This window comes from Notothenia rossii (assembly GCF_949606895.1).
Source record: "Notothenia rossii genome assembly, chromosome: 7".
In the NCBI taxonomy this organism is placed as follows: Eukaryota; Metazoa; Chordata; class Actinopteri; order Perciformes; family Nototheniidae; genus Notothenia; species Notothenia rossii.
In genome coordinates, this window is record NC_136905.1 from 53460527 (window position 1) to 53484848 (window position 24322).

The window sequence follows — 24322 nt, forward strand, 5'->3', positions numbered from 1 at the left end:
AAAAAAAAAATTCACAGACATGTTTTGTATAGGTATGGCCCTACAATATATGTTTCAAATATAGCATGATAGGTCCACTTTAAGAAAATTGAACCTATTATGCTAACTATAGGAACGTGAACATACTATTCTAGCTGTACTATACAATGTGAACAAATGTGCTAACATTTATGCAAAAAATGAACTTGATGATCACTATAACAGACTAATTGAACATGTGATGCTAATTGTAGAGAAAATGAACGTAGTTTGCTCACTATAACTACAGGAAATATCATGCTAACTGTGACTAGAGCAACGTGAAGACATTCCGCTTTTATTCAACTGGAGAGAAATGTATAAGAACATGTGGAGCATAAAAGACCAGCTTCAGTCTGTATCTGCTCACAGTGTTTGCTGTTTCAGGTCACGGCCTCTGGCTAAAGAATCTCAAAGACCCGGTCTTTAAGGTGGATACGGAGACTTCTCCCGCCCTGGCTGGATTCTATGTCTTCTGGACTATGATCATTGTGCTGCAGGTACACACGTTACCATTTCACCAGAAACAATTACATTTTTTAAATCTTATTAAAGACTCTTGTTAGCTGCAAGTAAGTGTTGATTTCCAGATGTGTTGGTCACAGCAAACACATTTTTGGTTAAATGCCAAAAATAAGGTCTGTGGTTAACACAAACTGAAGAGATTGTAACGTTTTGTTCTGCAAAAGAAAATATGTCAGTAAATACCCCAGTGATAAAAGCGGTTGTTCACAAGTGACTAAATGAGACGACTAAACTTCATAGTGTCGAACATTAGCTGCCTTTATCTTAGCAATGGTGAAGTCATGCTACTGTCAACGTTTTTTACTTCTGAAGATTGCATTGACACTTTAAAGGGTACCTATCATGTAAAATGCACTTTTTCATGTCTTTTCTACACCAACATGTATTCGCTCTGTGTACAGAGATTCAGAAAGTTTCAGGAAAAAAGACCCCCTCTCTTTTCGTCCTGATCCATTTATATAAAAACCTGTCTGAAAATGAGCTGATCAGATTTTGGCCACTTTATGATGTCATAACGATTGTTTTGGGCTTGTGTAACCATTAGCCAATAACCAACCAAGGTAACCCCCCCCCCCCCACACACACACACACACACACACACACACACACACACACACACACACACACACACACACACCTTATCACCTGAATCTCCTCCTAGAGCACCATTGTGTTCTTTTTAACCAAATCTCTATCAGAGGGGCGTGGGGAGGGGCTCCTTATTTTCATCTAAAGTAACAGACACAGAATAAGCACTTTGGAAACAGGCCTTAAACAGAGGGGACTATGGGATGCTGCAATGATCTGTTTGGTGTTTGGAGCCAATCCCTTCAGAGACATGTTTTGTATATATCTGAGACCCATAATATATTGATGAAAAACAGTATAATAGGGGACTTTTAACAAGAATTATCATGCTAAGCAAAACTTGGAAGTATGATCAAAGTTTTTCTTCCCATGCGAGCTTTCCGGCCCTCAAAAGTATCATCACTGCACCCCTCAATAGCATCAGTGATAAGGAATATGATCTACAAAATTATCAAAATAATATTGTGCCTGACAGGCTTTTTGCAATCTGCTGCCATTTTTATAAATGCACCTAATCCATACTTGCCAACCTTGAGACCTCAGAAATCGACCGGAGCTGTTAGATTAACATTAACATGCTTATTGTAGTTCTAAGTGCAATGCCTTGCGGCCTGTAGCCTGTAGCATATGTGCATATGTGTGGGCAGGAAAGGAGTGAGCAGAGAGTAGAGTAGTTGTCGATTTCTGTTCTGTTTTCTGTGACTATCTGCCTCACCCTCTCAGACTTTGAGTTGCGCGCGCTACTAAAGAGATGTGTTACCATGGAAACCAAACAATGGTGTAGCTGTATTAAAGTCCGAGTGGAAACAGTCCTGAGTAAATCTGATTTTGTCAGAAATCGGAAGAAATGCGGGAGAAATATGACCCCGGGAGGAAACCGGGAGAGGGCAATGAAATCGGGAGTCTCCCGCGAAAATCGGGAGGGTTGACAAGTATGACCTAATCCCTTTCTGTTGCAGGTGCTGATCCCCATTTCTCTGTACGTGTCCATTGAGGTTGTGAAACTGGGCCAGATCTACTTTATCCACAATGACCTAGCCCTGTACAACCAGCAGCTGGACTCTAGGATCCAGTGCCGGGCCCTGAACATCACAGAGGACCTGGGTCAGATCCAGTACCTATTCTCTGATAAGACAGGAACTCTGACGGAGAACAAGATGGTGTTCCGCCGCTGTAGTATCTACGGGGTGGAATATCCTCATGAGGAAAACGGTAAGAACCGATAATATACACAGCGAGAAAGATTTGTCTTTTTGCCCCCTTTGTTGCAGACAAAGGAATGGCCTACTTAGAGTTCCAGCAGGAACAATGAGATATGTTTAGTACAATAAACTGACAGGCAATATGGGGAATGGTTTAGGGCGCCAAGAAAAACAGGTGTCCAATAGGCTCTGATCATTACAATGTGTGCTAGACTTGTAATCATAGTCATAGTGTTGAAAGGGGGAGACAGAGGATGACATATTGAAATGACAAATCAATCAATCGTTGATTATCATTGGTAATTCTATGTGTGAATGATGCGGCTTTCACACCAGCGCTTTTCCCTTTCTAGCTCCGAGCTAGAGCTTTTGTGGTTCAGCTCCGGTTTCCTGTTTCTGCTCCCGCTTTGTTCACACCACTCAGAGCCGGGATGGTGCTGCCGCTGCTGCGTCATGACGTCACCGTTTACATCGCTGATTTGCTCCCCAACGGCACTCACAACAACAACAACAACAACGGGGGACTGCGTCGGGTCGATGATCGTGTTGCTTTTAAAGCAAAGCCAGATTAAATTAAATAACGACTTCTCCAACCTTATACTTTTCAACCTGTGCAGCCCATGTATGGATTCCATCCGATAGCTGCTATAATAAAAAACAAAACGCCTGCCTGCTCTCCACAATGATCAATAACAGTGAACGGATGGTCAAAGTAAGGCACACATACATGTAAACAGAATCACACGAAGCCTGGTTAGTGTTGCCTGACTTTATAAAGTGTGTTGTTTTTTTTATAAGTGTGGTTGCCTTCTAGTCACTTTGCTCAGCACTACTGCTTGTAGGCAGGCATGAGGAGACTCTTCAGTCGACCCATGTTCAGGGGAGGTGGGTTTAGTTTCCTGCACGCCTCGACGTAAGCGACGCCGCCTCTTAGCTCCGAAGCTCTTGCTTCTAGACCGACAATTTTTTGGAGCTGGAAGTGAACCGGATTCCGGAGCTAAGAGGCGGCGCCGCTGCGGTGTGAACAGGAAAAAACGGTACTTTTCAGGCTCCAGCTCCGAGCCGGAGCTGAAAACGCGTTGGTGTGAAAGGGGCATGACAGGACAAAATTAACTCTGTAATTCCACTGCAAAATCAAACAAGTGAAATGTCTTCAATATTCAAACTGTAAACATGTTCTCAACCACCACCATGAGTATTTGGAAACAATACACTTATACAGGATGTGTCCTTTCAGGAGACTTCAGCTGTTTTTCAGTGTGTCAGATAGCCTTCATGTTTAATCGGAAATTATATAAATACAGTATCAAATAAGACAAGTACATTCCCATTGCTGGTTTTAACTGATTTCAGTGTAAAAAGACAAATAAGGCATGAGAAAAGATATATATATATATATATTTTTAATCAAAAATGGACACAGAAAGAAGAAAAGTAGCTGCATTGAAATTTAAATATTGATCAAATTGAAATGACAAAATCAGCAGCCGTGCACCAAACATAAACGATAACTCTAAAACTGACAGACTTATAGAATATCCTGTGTGTGATGATCAAGTAATTATGGGATTTGTAAGCGGTGCAATTATTTTTCTTTGCAGCCGTCAGATTAGCTAACAAAATCTGACTTTGTTTTGTTAAGATACCTAGTACTGAAAAATATATTTTAAAAAACAGATAATGCGATGCTGGAAAAACATTAGAGCAAATATCTTCAATGAAATGAGAGGCAGATGATAGAAGAGATGTTGACATCACAACAAATAATTGAGACAAATTAAACCCATCAATCACACCTCATATATCAATACGATGTTATTATCTGTTTATAAGTGCACGTAATGTGTGTGTGTGTGTGTGTGTGTGTGTGTGTGTGTGTGTGTGTGTGTGTGTGTGTGTGTGTGTGTGTGTGTGTGTGTGTGTGTGTGTGTGTGTGTGTGTGTGTGTGTGTGTGTGTGTGTGTGTGTGTGTGTGTGTGTGTGTGTGTGTGTGTGTGTGTGTGTGTGTGTGTGTGTGTGTGTGTGTCAGCTCGGAGGCTGGAGGTGTATGAGGCTGACAGGAGTGAGGAGGGGTCCGGTTGCTCGGTGACCCTGCAGTCGGGCCGCAGCAGATCTCTTAGCTGCAGACACAGCTCTGTGTCTCTGCACACACTCACTGCTGAGGAGGAGGAAGAGGAGCTGACCAATCACAGCCAGCCCAGCAGCAGAGCCTTCTGCAGCCGCGTGGTCAGTCTGTCACACACACAGTGATGCATACACACACGCACACACACGCACACACACACACACATACACACACACACACACACACACACACACACACACACACAAACACGTACCTCCAACCCACTTCATATGTCTACAAGCAAACATGATGCTAAAAGACATCTCATTCACATTGTATAGAGTGGTGCAGGAATGAGTCCTAAGCTTTTATATGTCACAAGGAGGGCGGTTCCTCACAAGTGAGACTATTAGACGCCAAATACGATGCCGCCTTTAGCTTAGCAATGGGATTTGAAGGCACACAACCGTCATGTAGTCCGTATTGTATATAGCCAAACATTAGCTATTGACTTCTGTCGAAGAATCTCATTGCTTTTTGTCGAGGAAACCCTTGTGATAACTAACTTCTGGGTCAGGTAACAATAATACAACATCCCTGCAGCACTCTATTGTAACCTGTCAATATGAGAAACATGCTCTAGCTAAAGTATGATGCATGATCCCATGCTGCCCCCATGTGTGTGTTCAGACGAAGGAGGTGCAGCCGGACCCTGAGCTGGTGAGGAAGCTCAACTGGTTCCTCTCCCCTGCGCTGGCTCTGAGTGACGGCTCCTCTGGGGCCCCCTCCAGCCTGGAGCTCACCTACATCACTGACTTCTTTCTGGCTCTGGCCATCTGTAACAGCGTGGTGGTGTCCTCTGCCAGCCAGCCGCGACACGTGGTGGGTACATGTTAACTTCACAGCTAGGATCAAGATTCAATGTGTACTCTTTGTACTAGGCTTTCACTTGTTTATATGGCTTGGTTCACTTTAGCCTGTAGTACTGTCTTCAACATGCTCTGATTAGCTGCTGAGTGCAATAAAGAAAATGGGAAAAAACCTTCTTTAGAGGAAATGCAGATTTAATTGATTTCTTACGGCCCCTACACACGGTGGCGTGCGTTGAAGCATGCCGGTGGGCGTGTCTGAAGCTTGAACAACAACCAATCACATGAATCTCCCGCCCCAGACACACAAGCACGCGGTTTGATTGGCTCGAGCTTGTACTGGCATATGATTTTATTGGCTGGCGCTTCCGTCGAAGCTTCAAAAGTAGAACATTGCTCAACTTTTGAAGCGAGCAATGCGAGCAAAGCGAAGCTTTGCACCCACACAATGCAGTTCGGCAAAGCGTGATGTCACCCCATTCAAAGTGAATGGGCAGGAGCGTTGAAGCTGCAACGCACACCGCCGTGTGTAGGAGCTGTTAGAGTAGTACATGACACACACATACTGTACACTTGTTGTCTAGCAAGTCTTTTTATGGACTTGTCCTTTAGCAGGAGTACTCTCTTGTAGAATTGTCTTCTACATTGACAATTTATATTCATTGTTGTGCTCATCATTCAGTGAGCTATTTTTAGAAAGTGCACGCGAGACCTGGTAGCGTGCACGTGTCCACAGAGCAGTGTTTCCTGCTCTTCCGTGGCGATGACAGCTTGCAGTTAAAAAAATAATAAACACATTTGAAAGTGGGGGGACACAAACTGTCCCCAGTGGAAATGAAGCCCATGGGTGTTAATTCATCTGTTTTGGGGATTGGCTGTGGAAGAACGTGAGGGGAGGGGCCTGGAAATGTTTTAGATTTCTTACATAAGTTGATCCCATTCTCTTTTTTGTCTTTTTCCTGCAGGTGCGTGAAGAACAGACCCCTCTCAAGTCCCTGGAGGAAATCAAGACGATGTTCCAGCGCCTGAGCTTCTCTCCGTTCTCAGCCCTCTCCATCCTCTCCCCTCCCCAGATCAAAGTCAGCCCCCACAGCCTCGCCCACCGGAAGTTTGCCAGGGGGAAGACTGGCTCGCTGAACTTCCCCCCCTCCAGTAACAGCACCACGGACGAGTCAGAATCAAGCCTGGAGGGCACCCTGGAAACCTCCAGGCTGAGACCTAAACCGGACCTATCTTCTAGAGTCATGGAAGGGAACTCAGGACAGATGTCTGGCAGGGAGGTAAAGGATGATGTCATAGATTCAAAGACGGACGGGGCCAGGCAGGATGCGGAGGACTTGACCCTAGAAGAGGATTGTAAGTGTGAGGCTGATGAAGAGCTGCTGTACGAGGCGGAGAGTCCGGACGAGGCGGCCCTAGTCCACGCGGCCCAGGCGTACTGCTGCACCCTGAGGGGCCGCTCGGCAGAGAGCCTGACGGTGGATCTGCCTGGGATCGGCTCCCTGTCCGTCCCCCTGCTCCACATCCTGCCCTTCGACTCAGACAGGAAGAAGATGTCCGTGGTGGTCCGCCACCCGCTCACAGGACAGGTGGTGGTCTACACCAAGGGAGCCGACTCCGCCATCATGGACCTGACGGGGGCACCAAAAGGTTGTTAACCGAGTGACTGGGAGCTGAAATACTTGGTCTTTGCCTGAAAGGTGTAACAGCAACTTGTCTTTCTGGTGAGTTCAGGTGCAGATGAGGCTCAGGAGATCTACAGACACATCAAAGAACAAACCCAAAACCACTTAGACAGCTATGCCAGAGAAGGCCTCCGCACACTCTGCATCGCCAAAAAGGTAACGCTCAGGAAGGCCAAACAAAAAAACTTTGTTCATTAAAAATGATCTTAAACATTTTCTCATACATTATTTACTATAATGGAATCCTCTGGCTATAAACATAAGTTAAGGGGTAGAGATTTAAACTTTTTATTGCCCACTGTATTACACATGTGTTGCCACTTGTGTGTGAGTACATTTTAATGTAGCATGGTAAATTCTTGTCACAAAAAAGTGTGTGTGTGTGTGTGTGTGTGTGTGTGTGTGTGTGTGTGTGTGTGTGTGTGTGTGTGTGTGTGTGTGTGTGTGTGTGTGTGTGTGTGTGTGTGTGTGTGTGTGTGTGTGTGTGTGTGTGTGTGTGTGTGTGTGTGTGTGTGTGTGTGTGTGTGTGTGTGTGTGTGTGTGTGTGTGTGTGTGTGTGTGTGTGTGTAGGTTCTGGAAGAAGAGGAGTACCAGGTGTGGCTGAAGGGCCAGCTGCGGGCAGAGAGCAGCATAGAGAGCAGAGAGGAGCTGCTGATGGAGTCTTCTCTCAGACTGGAAACCAGCCTCACTCTGCTGGGTGAGAGACACTGACACAGCTTGAAAAGAATTGATAGGAACACTACATAAAAATCCTCTCTGAAGAACCAGCACCTTACCGTGGTAGAGAGGTTTGTGTGCCCTGATGAACCTGGGGGCTGTGTTGTCGGGAACCTTTTGTTCCTGGTAGGGTCTCCCATGGCAAATTGGTCTCAGGCAAGGGGCCAGACTAAGATTGGTTCACAAGACCTCATGAAAGACGACACACGAAGTGAGGATACCCGGCCCGGAGGAAGCCCGGGGTCCCCTGCTGGAGCCAGGCCCAGAAGGAGGACTCGTTGGCGAGCGTCTGGTGGCCGGGCTTGCCACGGAGCCCGGCCGGGCACAGCCCGAAAAGGCGACGTGGGCAACACCTCCGCTTCTCCGTCCCGCGGGCCCACCACCTACGGGAAACAGCGATGGGGTCGGGTGCGCTGCCAGAAGGGTGGCAGTGAAGGCAGAGGGTCTCGACGGACCAGACCCGGGCGACAGAAGCTGACTTTGGGGACGTGGAACGTCACCTCTATGGGGGGGAAGGAGTCGGAGCTTGTGCGGGAGGTGGAGCGTTACCAGTTGGATCTGGTTGGGCTCACCTCTACGCACAGCGTCGGCTCTGGAACCTTACTTCTGGATAGGGGTTGGACTCTATTCTTCTCCGGAGTTGCTCAAGGTGTGAGGCGCCGGGCGGGTGTGGGGATACTCACAAGTCCCCGGTTGGGTGCTTCGTTGTTGGAGTCTACCCCAGTAGACGAGAGGGTTGCCTCCCTACGCCTGCGGGTTATGGGGGGGAAAACTCTGACTGTTGTGTGTGCTTATGCACCCAACAGCAGTTCAGAGTATACGGCCTTCTTGGAGACCCTGGAAAGAGTCCTGTATGGGGCTCCTGAAGGGGACTCTTTCATCTTGCTGGGAGACTTCAACGCACATGTGGGCAATGATGGAGACACTTGGAGGGGAGTGATTGGGAGGAACGGCCCCCCTGATCTGAACCGGAGTGGTGGTTTGTTACTGAACTTCTGTGCTAGTCATGGATTGGCCATAACAAACACCATGTTCGAACATAAGGATGCTCATAAGTGTACGTGGTACCAGAGCACCCTAGGCAGAAGGTCCATGATCGATTTCGTTATCGTATCATCGGACCTGAGGCCGTATGTTTTGGACACTCAGGTAAAGAGAGGGGCGGAGTTGTGAACTGATCACCATCTGGTGGTGAGTTGGGTCGAGTGGCGGGGGAAGCCTCTGGATAGACCTGGTAAGCCCAAACGTGTAGTTCGGGTGAACTGGGAACGTCTGGAGGAGGCCCAAGTTCAGGAGGCCTTCAACTCACACCTCCGGCGGAGTTTTTCGGGCATTCCTGTGGAGGTTGGGGACATTGAACCAGAGTGGTCGGTGTTCAAAGCCTCTATTGCCGAAGCCGCGGCGGGGAGCTGTGGTCTCAAGGTCCTAGGTGCCTCAAGGGGCGGTAACCCTCGAACCTCCTGGTGGACACCGGTGGTTAGGGAATGTTCCGGAATTTGGACAAAATTAACATGGGATCACTCCGGTCAATGTACGTACTTCGTCTCACTGGAATATTAATGGCCAGATTGAATACAACATCGACCCAAATTCTCCGGTCAATGACAGGAGAGTTTTGAAAGTGACAAAACACTGTTCCACACATTTAAAAACACTTAATCAATGTTTACCCAGGATCCATGCACCTTTCCTGGCTTGTAAAATGTGGTGATGCGCCCTGGAGGTAGCGGGCAGGCTCTGTGCGTGGTGCTGAACCCCAGCCTGTCTATGTGGAATACAAAAACAAACAAAGACAAACACCTTTAAGGTCACCAGGGTCGTGAGGTTCTGGTTCTGGTGGTGTGCATGGAGGGGTTTGACCTGGCTCCCCGACACAATGCACATAGTCTGGAGCAGCGGAGCAGCGGCTGGGCCGTGTTCCCCCTTCTGTCCATTTGCCTATCAGTTTGTTAACGAAGTGGACAGAGGCTGTTTTTTGCCCCTAAAAGTGACTTTTAATGGTGGGTTTTGCATTTAAATGATGGGTCTTATCATTGTGGAAGGTCCCCGACACAATGCACATAGTCTGGAGCAGCGGAGCAGCGGCTGGGCCGTGTTCCCCCTTCTGTCCATTTGCCTATCAGTTTGTTAACGAAGTGGACAGAGGCTGTTTTTTGCCCCTAAAAGTGACTTTTAATGGTGGGCTTTGCATTTAAATGATGGGTCTTATCATTCTCCAGGGTCCCCGACACAATGCACATAGTCTGGAGCAGCGGAGCAGCGGCTGGGCCGTGTTCCCCCTTCTGTCCATTTGCCTATCAGTTTGTTAACGAAGTGGACAGAGGCTGTTTTTTGCCCCTAAAAGTGACTTTTAATGGTGGCTTTTGCATTTAAATGATGGGTCTTATCATTGTGGAGGGTCCCCGACACAATGCAACTAGTCTGGAGCTCGCTGGGGTCCCGCAAATGCTTTAATCACACTTTTGTCCATTTGCCTATCAGTTTGTTAACGAAGTGGACAGAGGCTGTTTTTCGCCCCTAAAAGTGACTTTTAATGGTGGTTTTTGCATTTAAATGATGGGTCTTATCATTCTCCAGGGTCCCCGACACAATGCAACTAGTCTGGAGCTCGCGGGGGTCCCGCATATGCTTTAATCACACTTTTGTCCATTTGCCTATCAGTTTGTTAACGAAGTGGACAGAGGCTGTTTTTCGCCCCTAAAAGTGACTTTTAATGGTGGTTTTTGCATTTAAATGATGGGTCTTATCATTCTCCAGGGTCCCCGACACAATGCAACTAGTCTGGAGCTCGCTGGGGTCCCGCAAATGCTTTAATCAGGCGTTTTAACACTTTTCCCCACGAAAATGATTTTTAATCATTTTTTGGGGGCTATATAAATCAAATTCCGGTTAATGCAGAGCACAATCGTACCTTTTACTATTTTTATGTATTTGCATGATATATCTTTGGGCTATAAAAGCGACATATTTGGATGACTTTGTCAGTTTATGGAGCTTATCCCACAAATTCCGGATGATCCGGGCCAAATTTGGGAGCTCATAGGCAGCCTGCCATAGGCCCCCACCCGTGGAAAGAAAAACAAATGAAAGAAAACGGTCAATTATATGTTAAAATAATCAAAAAATGAACTTTTAAAATTACAACAGAGAAGGGGCTCAGAGAAGGGGAGAAGGGGCTCAAGTGTTCGGCGCTTCGGGACGAAGCCCCGAACACTTTTCCCCTCCCCCGCTGCAAGGTACAACGGAGAGGGGAATCCAGACTTCCCCTCCTCCGTTGTAAAAAACCGTTCATGTTTTACAAGCTACCTTCTGCACGAAATCGGAAACCCGGTTTTTGAGAGGACTCAGAAAAAAAACGGCTGTGTAACTTCATGGAGGAATTCATCCGCTTTATGTGCACTTTGGCTCGGATACATTTTGTTGCCTGGAGACCCCCCAGCATGGTTCTTACCAAACTTAAAGTTTTTGAACTGGGCTCTGGAGGAATGCAAGGGGAGTTGACAGGGGACTCAATCCGCCTCATGAGGCACTATTCTCGGATACATTTCAACACTTTTAGCCATTTTTGATGGTTCTCCAAAAAATAACTCTGACTTTTTCAGAGTATGGAGGAATGCGAGGGGAGTTGACAGGGGACTTTACCCGCCTTATGGGGCACTATTCTCGGATACATTTCAACACTTTTAGCCATTTTTGATGGTTCTCCAAAAAATAACTCTGACTTTTTCAGAGTGTGGAGGAATGCAAGGGGAGTTGACAGGGGACTTTACCCGCCTTATGGGGCACTATTCTCGGATACATTTCAACACTTTTAGCCATTTTTGATGGTTCTCCAAAAAATAACTCTGACTTTTTCAGAGTGTGGAGGAATGCAAGGGGAGTTGACAGGGGACTCAATCCGCCTCATGAGGCACTATTCTCGGATACATTTCAACACTTTTAGCCATTTTTGATGGTTCTCCAAAAAATAACTCTGACTTTTTCAGAGTGTGGAGGAATGCAAGGGGAGTTGACAGGGGACTCAATCCGCCTCATGAGGCACTATTCTCGGATACATTTCAACACTTTTAGCCATTTTTGATGGTTCTCCAAAAAATAACTCTGACTTTTTCAGAGTGTGGAGGAATGCAAGGGGAGTTGACAGGGGACTCAATCCGCCTCATGAGGCACTATTCTCGGATACATTTCAACACTTTTAGCCATTTTTGATGGTTCTCCAAAAAGACAAGTTAATCTTTTTTTTCCCTTCCTCTTCTGATTTCTCACTGATTGAATGGAAAACGCGACCCGCCATCGGAGGGCCTCCGCCGGCCCGGCCTCGTGCCGGTGCTCTGGCGGTCGGTTCCTCCGAACTGCGGGTTCGACTCTGATGGCCGGGAGAGACGAGGGAAACGTCGGGGGGGTCTGCTGGAGGCTCCTGCTGGAGTCTTGCGTTCACTGGGACCTGGCTCGAAAAACTGGAAACCCTGACTCCAGTGCGGTGTTGCGGCCATGCGCCTCCGGGTACCAGACTCCCCTGCCTCCTCCGTGTTGCGTGGGCTGCGTGGGGGTAACCCTGCGTGTCCGTTACCCTGCGTGTCTCTTACCTCCCAGGCCGACCAATATGAAGCGTTTCCAAGACGAACCGTCTGACTCAGGGGTCCCACCACAGGTTCCGTAGCGGGGTGGAAGTTCCACCTCCCCACTTCGCCGCGGAATGCAAGACAAACACCTGTTTCTCTCATCCTCCACTGTGGCATAGCGGCCTTAGTCAGCTGCGGCATTCAGCAATTGGCCTTGCTCCGGGCACAGGACCCTACTTCATCAAACTACCTGTTTGATCCTGCGTAACAACCACATATATGCTTGTCTGCAAAGACATTGATCGAATGGCAAACGTGACCCGCCATCGAAAGGCCTCCGCCGGCCCGGCTTCGTGCCGGTGCTCTGGCGGTCGGTTCATCCAAACTGTGGGTTTGACTCTGCTCCTGGGAGCGCATATATGCTTGTCTGCAAAGAGGGACATGCCTGGTCCCGCCCAGGTGTTCTTCTACGGCTAGTGTCCAGCCAGCTGCGGTATCATCAAATTTGACCCGCCATCGGAGGGCCTCCTCCCCGGGTCCAGCTTCCGGTGCTTGGCGGTCGGTTCATCCAAACTGCGGGTTTGACTCTGCTCCTGGGAGCGCATATATGCTTGTCTGCAAAGAGGGACATGCCTGGTCCCGCCCAGGTGTTCTTCTACGGGTAGTGTCCATCCAGCTGCGGTATCATCAAATTTGACCCGCCATCGGAGGGCCTCCTCCCCGGGTCCAGCTTCCGGTGCTTGGCGGTCGGTTCATCCAAACTACGGGTAATCCTGGAGCGGACAAAGATATGTGTATTTGCCTGAAGGATGGAAATAAACAAAGAATGATATTTTACAGGACATGATGGATATGTGTTTTTTCCAGGCTTTTTGGAAATAAACCAAATGTGATTTTGCAGTGCATTATATAGTTCATTTTACCCATGTGATGTTGTGCAGTACATTACTGAGCTCATTTAACGATATGGTCTACCAGGCGAAGTGGGATGCTGCCATGTCCCAACTGGTCTCCGGAGGAATATAAGGAGAGTTGACAGGGGACTCTGCCCAGTGCTCATGAACCAAATGAGGGGTGTGTTAGAGGGGAAGGCTCTGGCTGTTTCTGCAGCCTCTGCATCTACCTTCTCTCCCCACCCCGATACCAGCGCGTGCCTGCTGTAAAAGGCAGGTGCACGGGCTCTCACTGCCACTAACTCTGAGCCTGGCTCCCGAGCAGCACGTTCTCCCCGGCAGTCCGCCAGCAGATGAAAAACACCCACCTCTCCGCCTCTTCCGAGGGACGAGGGAACCGCGCAGGGGGGTCTGCTGGAGGTTCCTGCCGGGTGCTCCGTACTGCGTTTCACCGGGACCTGGCTTGAAAAACTCGGAACTCTGACTCCAGTGCGGTGTGGCGGTCTCGCCCTGGCCGTCCACCGTGCGCCTCCGGGTACCTGACTCCTCCGGGGGCAGGTGCGAGGGGTTCAATGCACCAAATGAGGTGTGTGTTAGAGGGGAAAGGCTCTGGCTGTTTCTGCAGCCTCTGCTTCTACCTTCTCTCCCCACCCCACTCTGAGCCTGACTCCCGAGCAGCACGTTCTCCCCGGCAGTCCGCCAGCAGATGAAAAACACCCACCTCTCCGCCTCTTCCGAGGGACGAGGGAACCGCGCGGGGGGGTCTGCTGGAGGTTCCTGCCGGGTGCTCCGTACTGCGTTTCACCGGGACCTGGCTCGAAAAACTCGGAACTCTGACTCCAGTGCGGTGTGGCGGTCTCGCCCTGGCCGTCCACCGTGCGCCTCCGGGTACCTGACTCCCCTGCCTCCTCCGGGGGCAGGTGCGAGGGGTTCAATGCCTCCTCCCCCCGCTGCGGCGAAAGCCGGAGCGGGACGGAGCGCCCGGAGGTACTGTTATCCCCACGTTTTTGTACCCAAAACTGTCTTGTGAGCTCGTGGCAGAACCATGAAACAAAAAACAATCAATGTATCGGACCCATCACCAGCCCCGCGTTGGTGCGGAGGTGGGACCATTTTAACCAGGTGGTAACCCAAGTCCTCCCCTTGGTCCGTGTTCCCTGCATTGAAGCATCGGACCCATGGTTGCAATCACCAGTTGGCTAACGCATATAAACGGAGAAACAGAAAACCATTTAAATAGAATTCATTGTGTGTGTTTTTGGAAGGATGTTGACCGAATGCCCGGTGTGCAGTCTCCGCTCTCTGGCTTTGAATAAGCACCTTAAGCACAAACATGCAGTGCGGAACCTGGAGGAAAGAGGCATCATTCTTAAAATGGCCAGTGGTAGAATACATTTTCGGACCAAACCCTGTCCCATCACAGGGTGTTCGTATGCTGGGAAGAAACTACACCGTCATGTAACTCGTGACCACCCTTAGTTCTCCCGAGATGAGGCACATCAGGTCATGGCAAGGCTGAAGCATAGTGTGGCCATGCAGTTGCTCCATGACCTCCGAGAGACTAATCCCATCATTGGAATGGCTACATTATTGGATATAGACAATGAGGAAGAATACCCGGTGCACCCTCCACCCTTCTCCCCACATACCGAGTGTGACGAAGAGGACTGCATGCATGTGAGGCTGGACAATGTGGCATTGAGGGCTCAGAAGGATGCCCTCATTGATGAGGTGAAGACCCTGTGCTCCAGGCTAAAACAGGGTCTAAAACCCAGGAAGCAGAATGCCACTGCTGCTCTGCTTGAGGAAGACAAAGAATGTATACGATTTAAGGGCGTAGCAATCCCAAGTACCCCCGACATGAACTCAGTAGACTCCGGCAGCAATACCCCTCTCAAGACCCCGGTGAAGACTGTCATGCGGTCCATAGAAGCCTCTGCGAGTGAGACCCCCCTCAAGTCTGTGATGCGGTCCCCAGAAGCCTCCGGAAGCAAGACCCCGGTGAAGACTGTCATGCGGTCCGACAAAGCCTCCGGTAGTGAGACCCCGGTGAAGACTGTCATGCGGTCCCCAGAAGCCTCCGGAAGCAAGACCCCGGTGAAGACTGTCATGCGGTCCCCAGAAGCCTCCGGAAGCAAGACCCCGGTGAAGACTGTCATGCGGTCCGACAAAGCCTCCGGTAGTGAGACCCCTCTCAAGTCTGTGATGCGGTCCCCAGAAGCCTCCGGAAAAAAGACCCCGGTGAAGACTGTCATGTGGTCCCCAGAAGCCTCCGGTAGGGAGACCCCGGTGAAGACTGTCAATGCGGTCCATAGAAGCCTCTGCGAGCGAGACCCCTCTCAAGTCTGTGATGCGGTCCCCAGAAGCCTCCGGAAGCAAGACCCCGATGAAGACTGTCATGCGGTCCGTAGAAGCCTCCTGTAGTGAGACCCCTGTATGCCAGAAGACCCGTGCGTCTGTCTCCAATAAGCTGAAAGCTAATCTGGCTAAGGACTGGCCCTCTTCCCAAAATCAATGGTGCACTGGGAAGGGACTGCGGAATACCATGCGTGAAATCACGTTGCCTAAAAGCATGGAGACGTACATTCAGACATACAGAGGTCATTGTGAGGGTCTCGCACTGACAGTAAAACGGAAAGAGAATTGTTTGTCCAATGTCAGCCGGATAAAGAACTTCATAGTATTCATGGCCCATGGTGTTGACCGGCTGTCAGACTGGCTGTTTCTAAAAGACACAAAGAGGGTCCGTGGCTGGAGCAAGTATATTTCAGAGTCGGGCCAGAGACTGCCAAGACATTTGGTGAAGCACAGCTGGTGCTTACAATAAAGGAGTTTAGCTGGGTCATGCGGTGGATGGGAATAAAAGAGGGCTTGTCGGGTCCTCGGAGTGAATTCTTCCTTTTCACATCGGGGAAGCAGGCTTCCAAGAACCTGAACGCTCACTTGAAGAGGGCTTGGGCTGATGCTGGGCTAGAAACAGCCATCACCTTCACCATATTGCGCACTGCCCTGGCTGACAATATCAAGCATCACCAAGATCCAGAAAGCAGGTCGATTCTGGCTAGGTTTATGTGCCACGACGTAAGCACTGCAGACCGGTTCTACGCGAATACGCCTGGAATAAAGGAGGCATTGAAGATCCGCTCCATGTTCAGGGCGGCGGCAGCAGCTGCAGCGGCATCATCATCAGAAGGAGGTCTACCACCGTCAGCTACCTCCGAAGAGGATTCAGGGGCGGAGAGCAGCGATACCTCTTCTTCAGGACCGATTGATACTCCTGATGAGGGGAAAGGGGCCGTGGACTCAACCTTTTTTCCCCGGTGCACTGTACAAGTTAGACGGCTAATATGGCCCCCAGGCCCCTGTTAATCATGTTGTAATCATGTTGTTATTATGTTTATTTTGTATACTGTTTTTGTAAAAATGGTGTGATAATTAAATTAAAAAAAATAAAAAACATTAGTATAACCTTGAAGGTTCCCAGGGGCAAATACAGTGCCAGGTATCAGACTATTTAAACAATGTGTACCAATGATTAAGACACCTTCCCCGGCTTGTAAAATGCGGTGATGCGCCCTGGAGGTATCAGACTATTTTTAAAAACTTTTCCCTGCCTTTCAAACACGTATCCCTGGGTATTTTAGCCTGTCATTTTGCAGGATATAATTTAACATGTAACCTCTCCTGGAAATGGACATATTCTGTGCATTTCCAGGAGAGGTTCCATGTTAAATTATATCCTGCAAAATGACAGGCTACAACTCTCTTCCATGCGTTTAAAAACACTTTTCCGACTATTTTAAACAACTTTTCCCCGCCTTTCAAACACTTGTTCCTGGGTTATAGCCTGTCATTTTGCAGGATATAATTTAACATGTAACCTCTCCTGGAAATGGACATATTCTGTGCATTTCCAGGAGAGGTTCAATGTTAAATGATATCCTGCAAAATGACAGGCTACAACTCTCTTCCATGTGTTTAAAAACACTTTTCCCGACCATTTAAACATTATTTCTGGCTTGTAAAGTGCGGTGATGAGCCCTGACAGTATCAGACTATTTAAAGGGTTACCAGGAGCATGAGAATATCCTCCAAAGAAGGGGTGGTAGTGTCATGAATAAGGCCGAATATGTATGCCGATGTGCGGACGGTAAAGCACCGCAAAATCCACCCCTTTAGGGTAACCTGGGGCATGAAGTTCTGTAGGGTGTGAACATCTGGGTTTAGTCCGTGGGGGAGTGCTTAAGTCCGGGGGCCCGGGGTCTCACGGTGCACGAGGTTATGGAAGTGCCACTGTTGCCGGAGGTCCTTAGTCCGTCCTTTGGGGCTCTGTCAGGGGCTACAGAGAGGTGGTTTTCCCGGTCCCTCTCCTGGAGGTATGAAATAACCTGAGCTCCATGTGAGGGAGCCGTGCTGGAGCTGCTTAGTCCATCCTTTGGTGGTCTGTGAGGGGCTAATGAGAGGTGTTTTCCCCGGTCTATTTGATGGAAGTCTGACACGAGCAGAGTGTGCATGCTTTGAAACTAATCCACCCACGCTTAGCATGCTATTTTAGGGTATACATCGTACCTTGTCACCATGCACTGTGCTCCCTGGGACGACGCGCCCTCCTGTGGGGACACATGAGAACTGCACTCAAATCACTTTGTGCTTTTTAAACAGTTTAACATATTTTTTTCCACATTTAAAAAACGCTTTCTGCCCTGGAAATCATTTCTAATCATTATTACCGTTATGGAGGGGCTGCAGGAACACTTTCCCCGCCTTGCAAACATTTATTCCTGGTTAAAATAATCAATTTGTTCCGCCTGCTTTGCGTCAGCACCTCTGCGGCTGTCGGATTAACACAGATGAATGCACTTTTAACACTCACGCAGCCAGAATTCCTGCTCTTTTCCTGGGTTACAAAGTGAGGTGACGCAGCCTGTCCTCTGAGTCTCCCCGCCTCTCATAGACTTATTTCTGGGTAAAAAAAGCCATGTGCTCCGCCCCCTGGATCTCTGCATGTGTGTGTGCCTGTGAGTCTCTGGCTACTGTCCACATGCCCGCATTATGAGGCACTATTTTCGGATACATTTTCTCATTTTCACCACTTTTCATGTTTTTATTATGTATATTGTTATATTATTATTATTATTATTATTGTATATATGTATACTGTGTATACTGTTTTTGTAAAAATCATGTGATTATTAAATAAATAATAAAACATGAATATAACCTTGAAGGTTCCCAGGGGCAAATACAGTGCCAGGTGTCAGACTATTTAAACAATGTTTACCCAGGATTCAGACACCTTCCCTGGCTTGTAAAATGCGGTGATGCGCCCTGGAGGTATCAGACTATTTTAAACAACTTTTCCCCGCCTTTCAAACACTTGTTCCTGGGTTATAGCCTGTCATTTTGCAGGATATAATTTAACATGTAACCTCTCCTGGAAATGGACATATTCTGTGCATTTCCAGGAGAGGTTCCATGTTAAATTATATCCTGCAAAATCACAGGCTACAACTCTCTTCCATACGTTTAAAAACACTTTTCCGACTATTTTAAACAACTTTTCCCCGCCTTTCAAACACTTGTTCCTGGGTTATAGCCTGTCACTCACAATGGAGCGTGAGATGGGTCGGAGAATCGGAGCAGCGGGAGCGGTACTGCAGTCGCTTTACCGCACCGTTGTGACGAAAAGGGAGCTGAGCCAGAAGGCAAAGCTTTCTGTCTACCGCGCCATTTTCGTTCCTACCCTCACCTATGGTCATGAAGGATGGGTCATGACCGAAAGAACGAGATCGCGGGTACAAGCGGCCGAGATGGGTTTTCTCCGCAGGGTGGCTGGTGTCTCCCTTAGGGATAAGGTGAGAAGTTCGGTCATCCGGGAGGGACTCGGAGTTGAACCGCTCCTCCTTCGCGTTGAAAGGAGCCAGTTGAGGTGGTTCGGGCACCTAGTTGGGATGCCACCTGGGCGCCTCCCTAGGGAGGTGTTCCAGGCACGTCCAGCTGGGAAGAGACCAAGGGGTAGACCTAGAACCAGATGGAGGGATTATATCTCTTCACTGGCCTGGGAGCGCCTTGGGATCCCCCAGTCAGAGCTGGTTGATGTGGCCAGGGAAAATAACGTTTGGGGCTCTCTGCTGGAACTGCTACCTCCGCGACCCGACCACGGATAAGCGGGAGAAGATGGATGGATGGATGGACTATATAAAAATTGTGCATGATGTAAAAACATATTACGCACCTCTCTGCTGTAACTCCTACGACAAATAATTCCAGTTGGCTTAATATACTGTAAAAATATATCTATACCATCAAAGCAATGGCTTCCCATTGTTGATGTATTGTCTACTTAGCATATTTTTGATACACTTCAAAATGTGCTGACAGGAAATAATTTTCACTGGACAATAGGACCGGAATAATTTACATTTGTCGGACTCCAGTGACTTACAGTTAATTGTGTGTGTGTGTGTGTGTGTGTGTGTGTGTGTGTGTGTGTGTGTGTGTGTGTGTGTGTGTGTGTGTGTGTGTGTGTGTGTGTGTGTGTGTGTGTGTGTGTGTGTGTGTGTGTGTGTGTGTGTGTGTGTGTGTGTGTGTGTGTGTGTGTGTGTGTGTGTGTGTGTGTGTGTGTGTGTGTGTGTGTGTGTGTGTGTGTGTCCAGGCAGCACAGGCATCGTGGACAGACTGCAGGAAGAAGTCCCGGAGACGATAGAAGCTCTTCAGAAAGCTGGGATCAAAGTGTGGATCCTCACTGGAGACAAAAAGGAAACAGCCATCAACATTGCCTACGCCTGCAAACTGCTGGGTCCCAACGACCAGCTGCTGACAGCCAGCTGTGGGAGCAAGGTCAGCGGTGGGGGGGTTGCGGGGTGTCAGCATGTGTGCTGGCTTTAATGAGGAAAGTCTAAAAGTTCAAGCTCTGCTTGTTTATCCAGATCCCCAACGCTCATTCTGCAGGTGCTTGAGTCTAAATGGCAAGTCGTGGATATGATTGATTTACATAGTTTCAGTAATGTCAGTTGTCTTAGTGTATATTCTGATACACACGGTAGCTGTCAATATGCTTTAACCCTACTAGTAAATGTGTTTTGAGTAAAAGTCATGCTGCATTGTGGTCTATATTAACGTCAGTTTCGTGGTTATTTTAGAGTAAGGGTTTAAAAGCAAACATATATATCACACATATTCCTCTCTGAAGAACCAGCACCTTACCGTGGTAGAGAGGTTTGTGTGCCCTGAGGAACCTGGTTGCTGTGTTGTCTAGAACCTTGTGTTCCTGGTAGGGTCTCCCATGGCAAATTGGTCTCAGGCAAGGGGCCAGACTAAGATTGGTTCACAAGACCTCATGAAAGACGACACACGAAGTGAGGATACCCGGCCCGGAGGAAGCCCGGGGTCCCCTTCTGGAGCCAGGCCCAGAAGGAGGACTCGTCGGCGAGCGTCTGGTGGCCGGGCTTGCCACGGGGCCCGGCCGGGCACAACCCGAAAAGGCAACGTGGGCAACACCTCCGCTTCTCCGTCCCGTGGGCCCACCACCTACGGGAAACAGCGATGGGGTCGGGTGCGCTGCCAGAAGGGTGGCAGTGAAGGCAGAGGGTCTCAACGGACCAGACCCGGGAGACAGAAGCTGGCTTTGGGGACGTGGAACGTCACCTCTCTGGGGGGGAAGGAGTCGGAGCTTGTGCGGGAGGTGGAGCGTTACCAGTTGGATCTGGTTGGGCTCACCTCTACGCACAGCGTCGGCTTTGGAACCTTACTTCTGGATAGGGGTTGGACTCTATTCTTCTCCGGAGTTGCTCAAGGTGTGAGGCGCTGGGCGGGTGTGGGGATTCTCACAAGTCCCCGGTTGGGTGCTTCGTTGTTGGTGTTTACCCCAGTGGACGAGAGGGTCGCCTCCCTATGCCTGCGGGTTATGGGTAGGAAAACTCTGACTGTTGTGTGTGCTTATCCACCCAACAGCAGTTCAGAGTATACAGCCTTCTTGGAGACCCTGGAAAGATTCCTGTATGGGGCTCCTGAAGGGGACTCTTTAATCTTGCTGGGAGACTTCAACGCACATGTGGGCAATGATGGAGACACTTGGAGGGGAGTGATTGGGAGGAACGGCCCCCCCCCTGATCTGAACCGGAGTGGTGGTTTGTTACTGCACTTCTCTGCTAGTCATGGATTGGCCATAACAAACACCATGTTCGAACATAAGGATGCTCATAAGTGTACGTGGTGCCAGAGCACCCTAGGCAGAAGGTCCATGATCGATTTCGTTTTCGTATCATCGGACCTGAGGCCGTATGTTTTGGACACTCAGGTAAAGAGAGCGGCGGAGTTGTCAACTGATCACCATCTGGTGGTGAGTTGGGTCGAGTGGCGGGGGAAGCCTCTGGATAGACCTGGTAAGCCCAAACGTGTAGTTCGGGTGAACTGGGAACGTCTGAAGGAGGCCCAAGTTCAGGAGGCCTTCAACTCACACCTCCGTCGGAGCTTTTCGGGCATTCCTGTGGAGGTTGGGGACATTGAACCAGAGTGGTCGGTGTTCAAAGCCTCTATTGCCGAAGCCGCGGCGGGGAGCTGTGGTCTCAAGGTCCTAGGATCCTCAAGGGGCGGTAACCCTCGAACCTCCTGGTGGACACCGGTGGTCAGGGAAGCCGTCCGACTGAAGAAGGAGGCCTTCAGGGATTTGTTATCCCGGGGGACTCCCGAGGCAGTTGCAAGGAACTGACAGGCCCGAAGGGCAACAGCCTCAGCCGTGGCCGAGGCAAAGCAGCGGGTGTGGGAGAAGTTCGGAAAAGACATGGAAAAGGACTTTCGGGCGGCACCAAAGTTGTTCTAGAAAACTGTCCGACACCTCAGGAGGGGGAAGCAGGGAACCATCCAAGCTGTGTACAGTAAGGATGGGACGTTGTTGACCTCAACTGATGGAGTGTTAGGGTGTTGGAAGGAACACTTTGAGGAACTCCTGAACCCGACGACTCCGCCCTCTATGTTAGAGGCAGAGCTGGAGTATGACGGGGGATCGACACCAATCTCCCGGGGGGAGGTCACTGAGGTCGTCAAACAACTTCACAGTGGCAAAGCCCCGGGGGTGGATGAGATCCGCCCAGAAATGCTGAAGGCTCTGGGTGTTGAGGGCCTGTCATGGTTGACACGTCTCATCAACGTTGCGTGGAAGTCGGAAACAGTACCGAAGGAGTGGCAGACCGGGGTGGTGGTTCCCCTTTTTAAAAAGGGGGATCAGAGGGTGTGTGCCAATTACAGAGGCATCACACCACTCAGCCTCCCCGGGAAAGTTTACTCTACGGTACTCGAAAGGAGGGTCAGGCCGATTGTCGAACCTCAGATTAAGGAGGAACAATGCGGATTCCGTCCTGGTCGTGGAACGACGGATCAGCTTTTTACTCTCGCAAGGATCCTGGAGGGGGCCTGGGACTAGCTTATCCAGTCTACATGTGTTTTGTAGACTTGGAGAAGGCGTATGACCGGGTTCCCAGGGAGTTACTGTGGGAGGTGCTGCGGGAGTATGGGGTCTCTACTCAGGGCCATCCAATCTCTGTACTCCCAAAGCGAGAGCTGTGTCCGGGTCCTCTGCAGTAAGTCGGACCCATTTCCGGTGAGGGTTGGCCTCCGCCAAGGCTGCGCTTTGTCACCAATCCTGTTTGTAATATACCTGGATCGGATTTCGAGGCGTAGTCGTGGGGGAGGGGGTCTGCAGTTCGGTGGACTAAGGATTGCACAACTGCTTTTTGCAGAAGATGTGGTTCTGATGGCTTCATCGGTCTGCGACCTTCAGCACTCACTGGATCGGTTCGCAACCGAGTGTGAAGCGGCTGGGATGAGGATCAGCACCTCCAAATCTGAGGCCATGGTTCTCAGCAGGAAACCGATGGACTGTCCACTCCAAGTAGGGAATGAGTCCTTACCCCAAGTAAAGAAGTTCAAGTATCTCGGGGTCTTGTTCTCGAGTGAGGGAACAATGGAGCGTGAGATGAGTCGGAGAATCGGAGCAGCGGGAGCGTTACTGCAATCGCTTTACCGCACCGTTGTGACGAAAAGGGAGCTGAGCCAGAAGGCAAAGCTCTCTGTCTACCGGGCCATTTTCGTTCCTACCTTCACCTATGGTCATGAAGGATGGGTCATGACCGAAAGAACGAGATCGCGGGTACAAGCGGCCGAGATGGGTTTTCTCCGCAGGGTGGCTGGTGTCTCCCTTAGGGATAAGGTGAGAAGTTTGGTCATCCGAGAGGGACTCGGAGTTGAACCGCTCCTCCTTCGCGTCGAAAGGAGCCAGTTGAGGTGGTTCGGGCACCTAGTTAGGATGCCACCTGGGCGCCTCCCTAGGGAGGTGTTCCAGGCACGTCCAGCTGGGAAGAGACCAAGGGGTAGACCTAGGACCAGGTGGAGGGATTATATCTCTTCGCTGGCCTGGGAGCGCCTTGGGATCTCCCAGTTAGAGCTGGTTGATGTGGCCGGGGAAAACAAATGTTGGGGCTCTCTGCTGGAACTGCTACCTCCGCGACCCGACCACGGATAAGCGGGAGAAGATGGATGGATGGATATAATAAAACAAACTCAAAAGCAAACTTCCACGAGCTCTCCATTGATATCAGAACAGCAGAAAGTCAAGATTTCTTCCGTCGCAGGCTAAAAAAACACCCGCTTCATTTGAACCTTGGCCCCATTTGAAAACCAATGCACCTGCTCTTACAATGGTTTGGCTTATTTGAAGCAAATACAGTGGGGCAAAAAAGTATTTAGTCAGCCACCAATTGTGCAAGTTCTCCCACTTAAAAAGATGAGAGAGGCCTGTCATTTTCGTCATAGGTATACCTCAACTATGAGAGACAGAATGAGACGAAAAAAAACAGAAAATCACATTGTCTGATTTTTAAATAATTTATTTGCAAATTATGGTGGAAAATAAGTATTCGGTCAATAACAAAAGTTCATCTCAATACTTTGTTATATACCCTTTGTTGGCAATGACAGAGGTCAAACGTTTTATGTAAGTCTTCACAAGGTTTTCACACACTGTTGCTGGTATTTTGGCCCATTCCTCCATGCAGATCTCCTCTAGAGCAGTGATGTTTTGGGGCTGTCGCTGGGCAACACAGACTTTCAACTCCCTCCAAAGATTTTCTATGGGGTTGAGATCTGGAGACTGGCTAGGCCACTCCAGGACCTTGAAATGCTTCTTACGAAGCCACTCCTTCG

General features: G+C 49.3%; 1 protein-coding gene across 1 annotated transcript in view; it reads left to right on the forward strand.

Moving 5' to 3' along the window:
• atp10d (ATPase phospholipid transporting 10D) overlaps positions 1–24322 on the forward strand; it is a 74741-nt gene that overhangs the window by 17834 nt on the left and 32585 nt on the right. The window contains exons 8-15 of the mRNA XM_079692807.1: positions 391–518; positions 2091–2343; positions 4362–4558; positions 5088–5279; positions 6232–6916; positions 7001–7107; positions 7522–7648; positions 19779–19963. Coding sequence (XP_079548933.1) covers positions 391–518; positions 2091–2343; positions 4362–4558; positions 5088–5279; positions 6232–6916; positions 7001–7107; positions 7522–7648; positions 19779–19963 — 1874 coding nt within the window. The remainder of the gene's footprint in view (positions 1–390; positions 519–2090; positions 2344–4361; positions 4559–5087; positions 5280–6231; positions 6917–7000; positions 7108–7521; positions 7649–19778; positions 19964–24322) is intronic.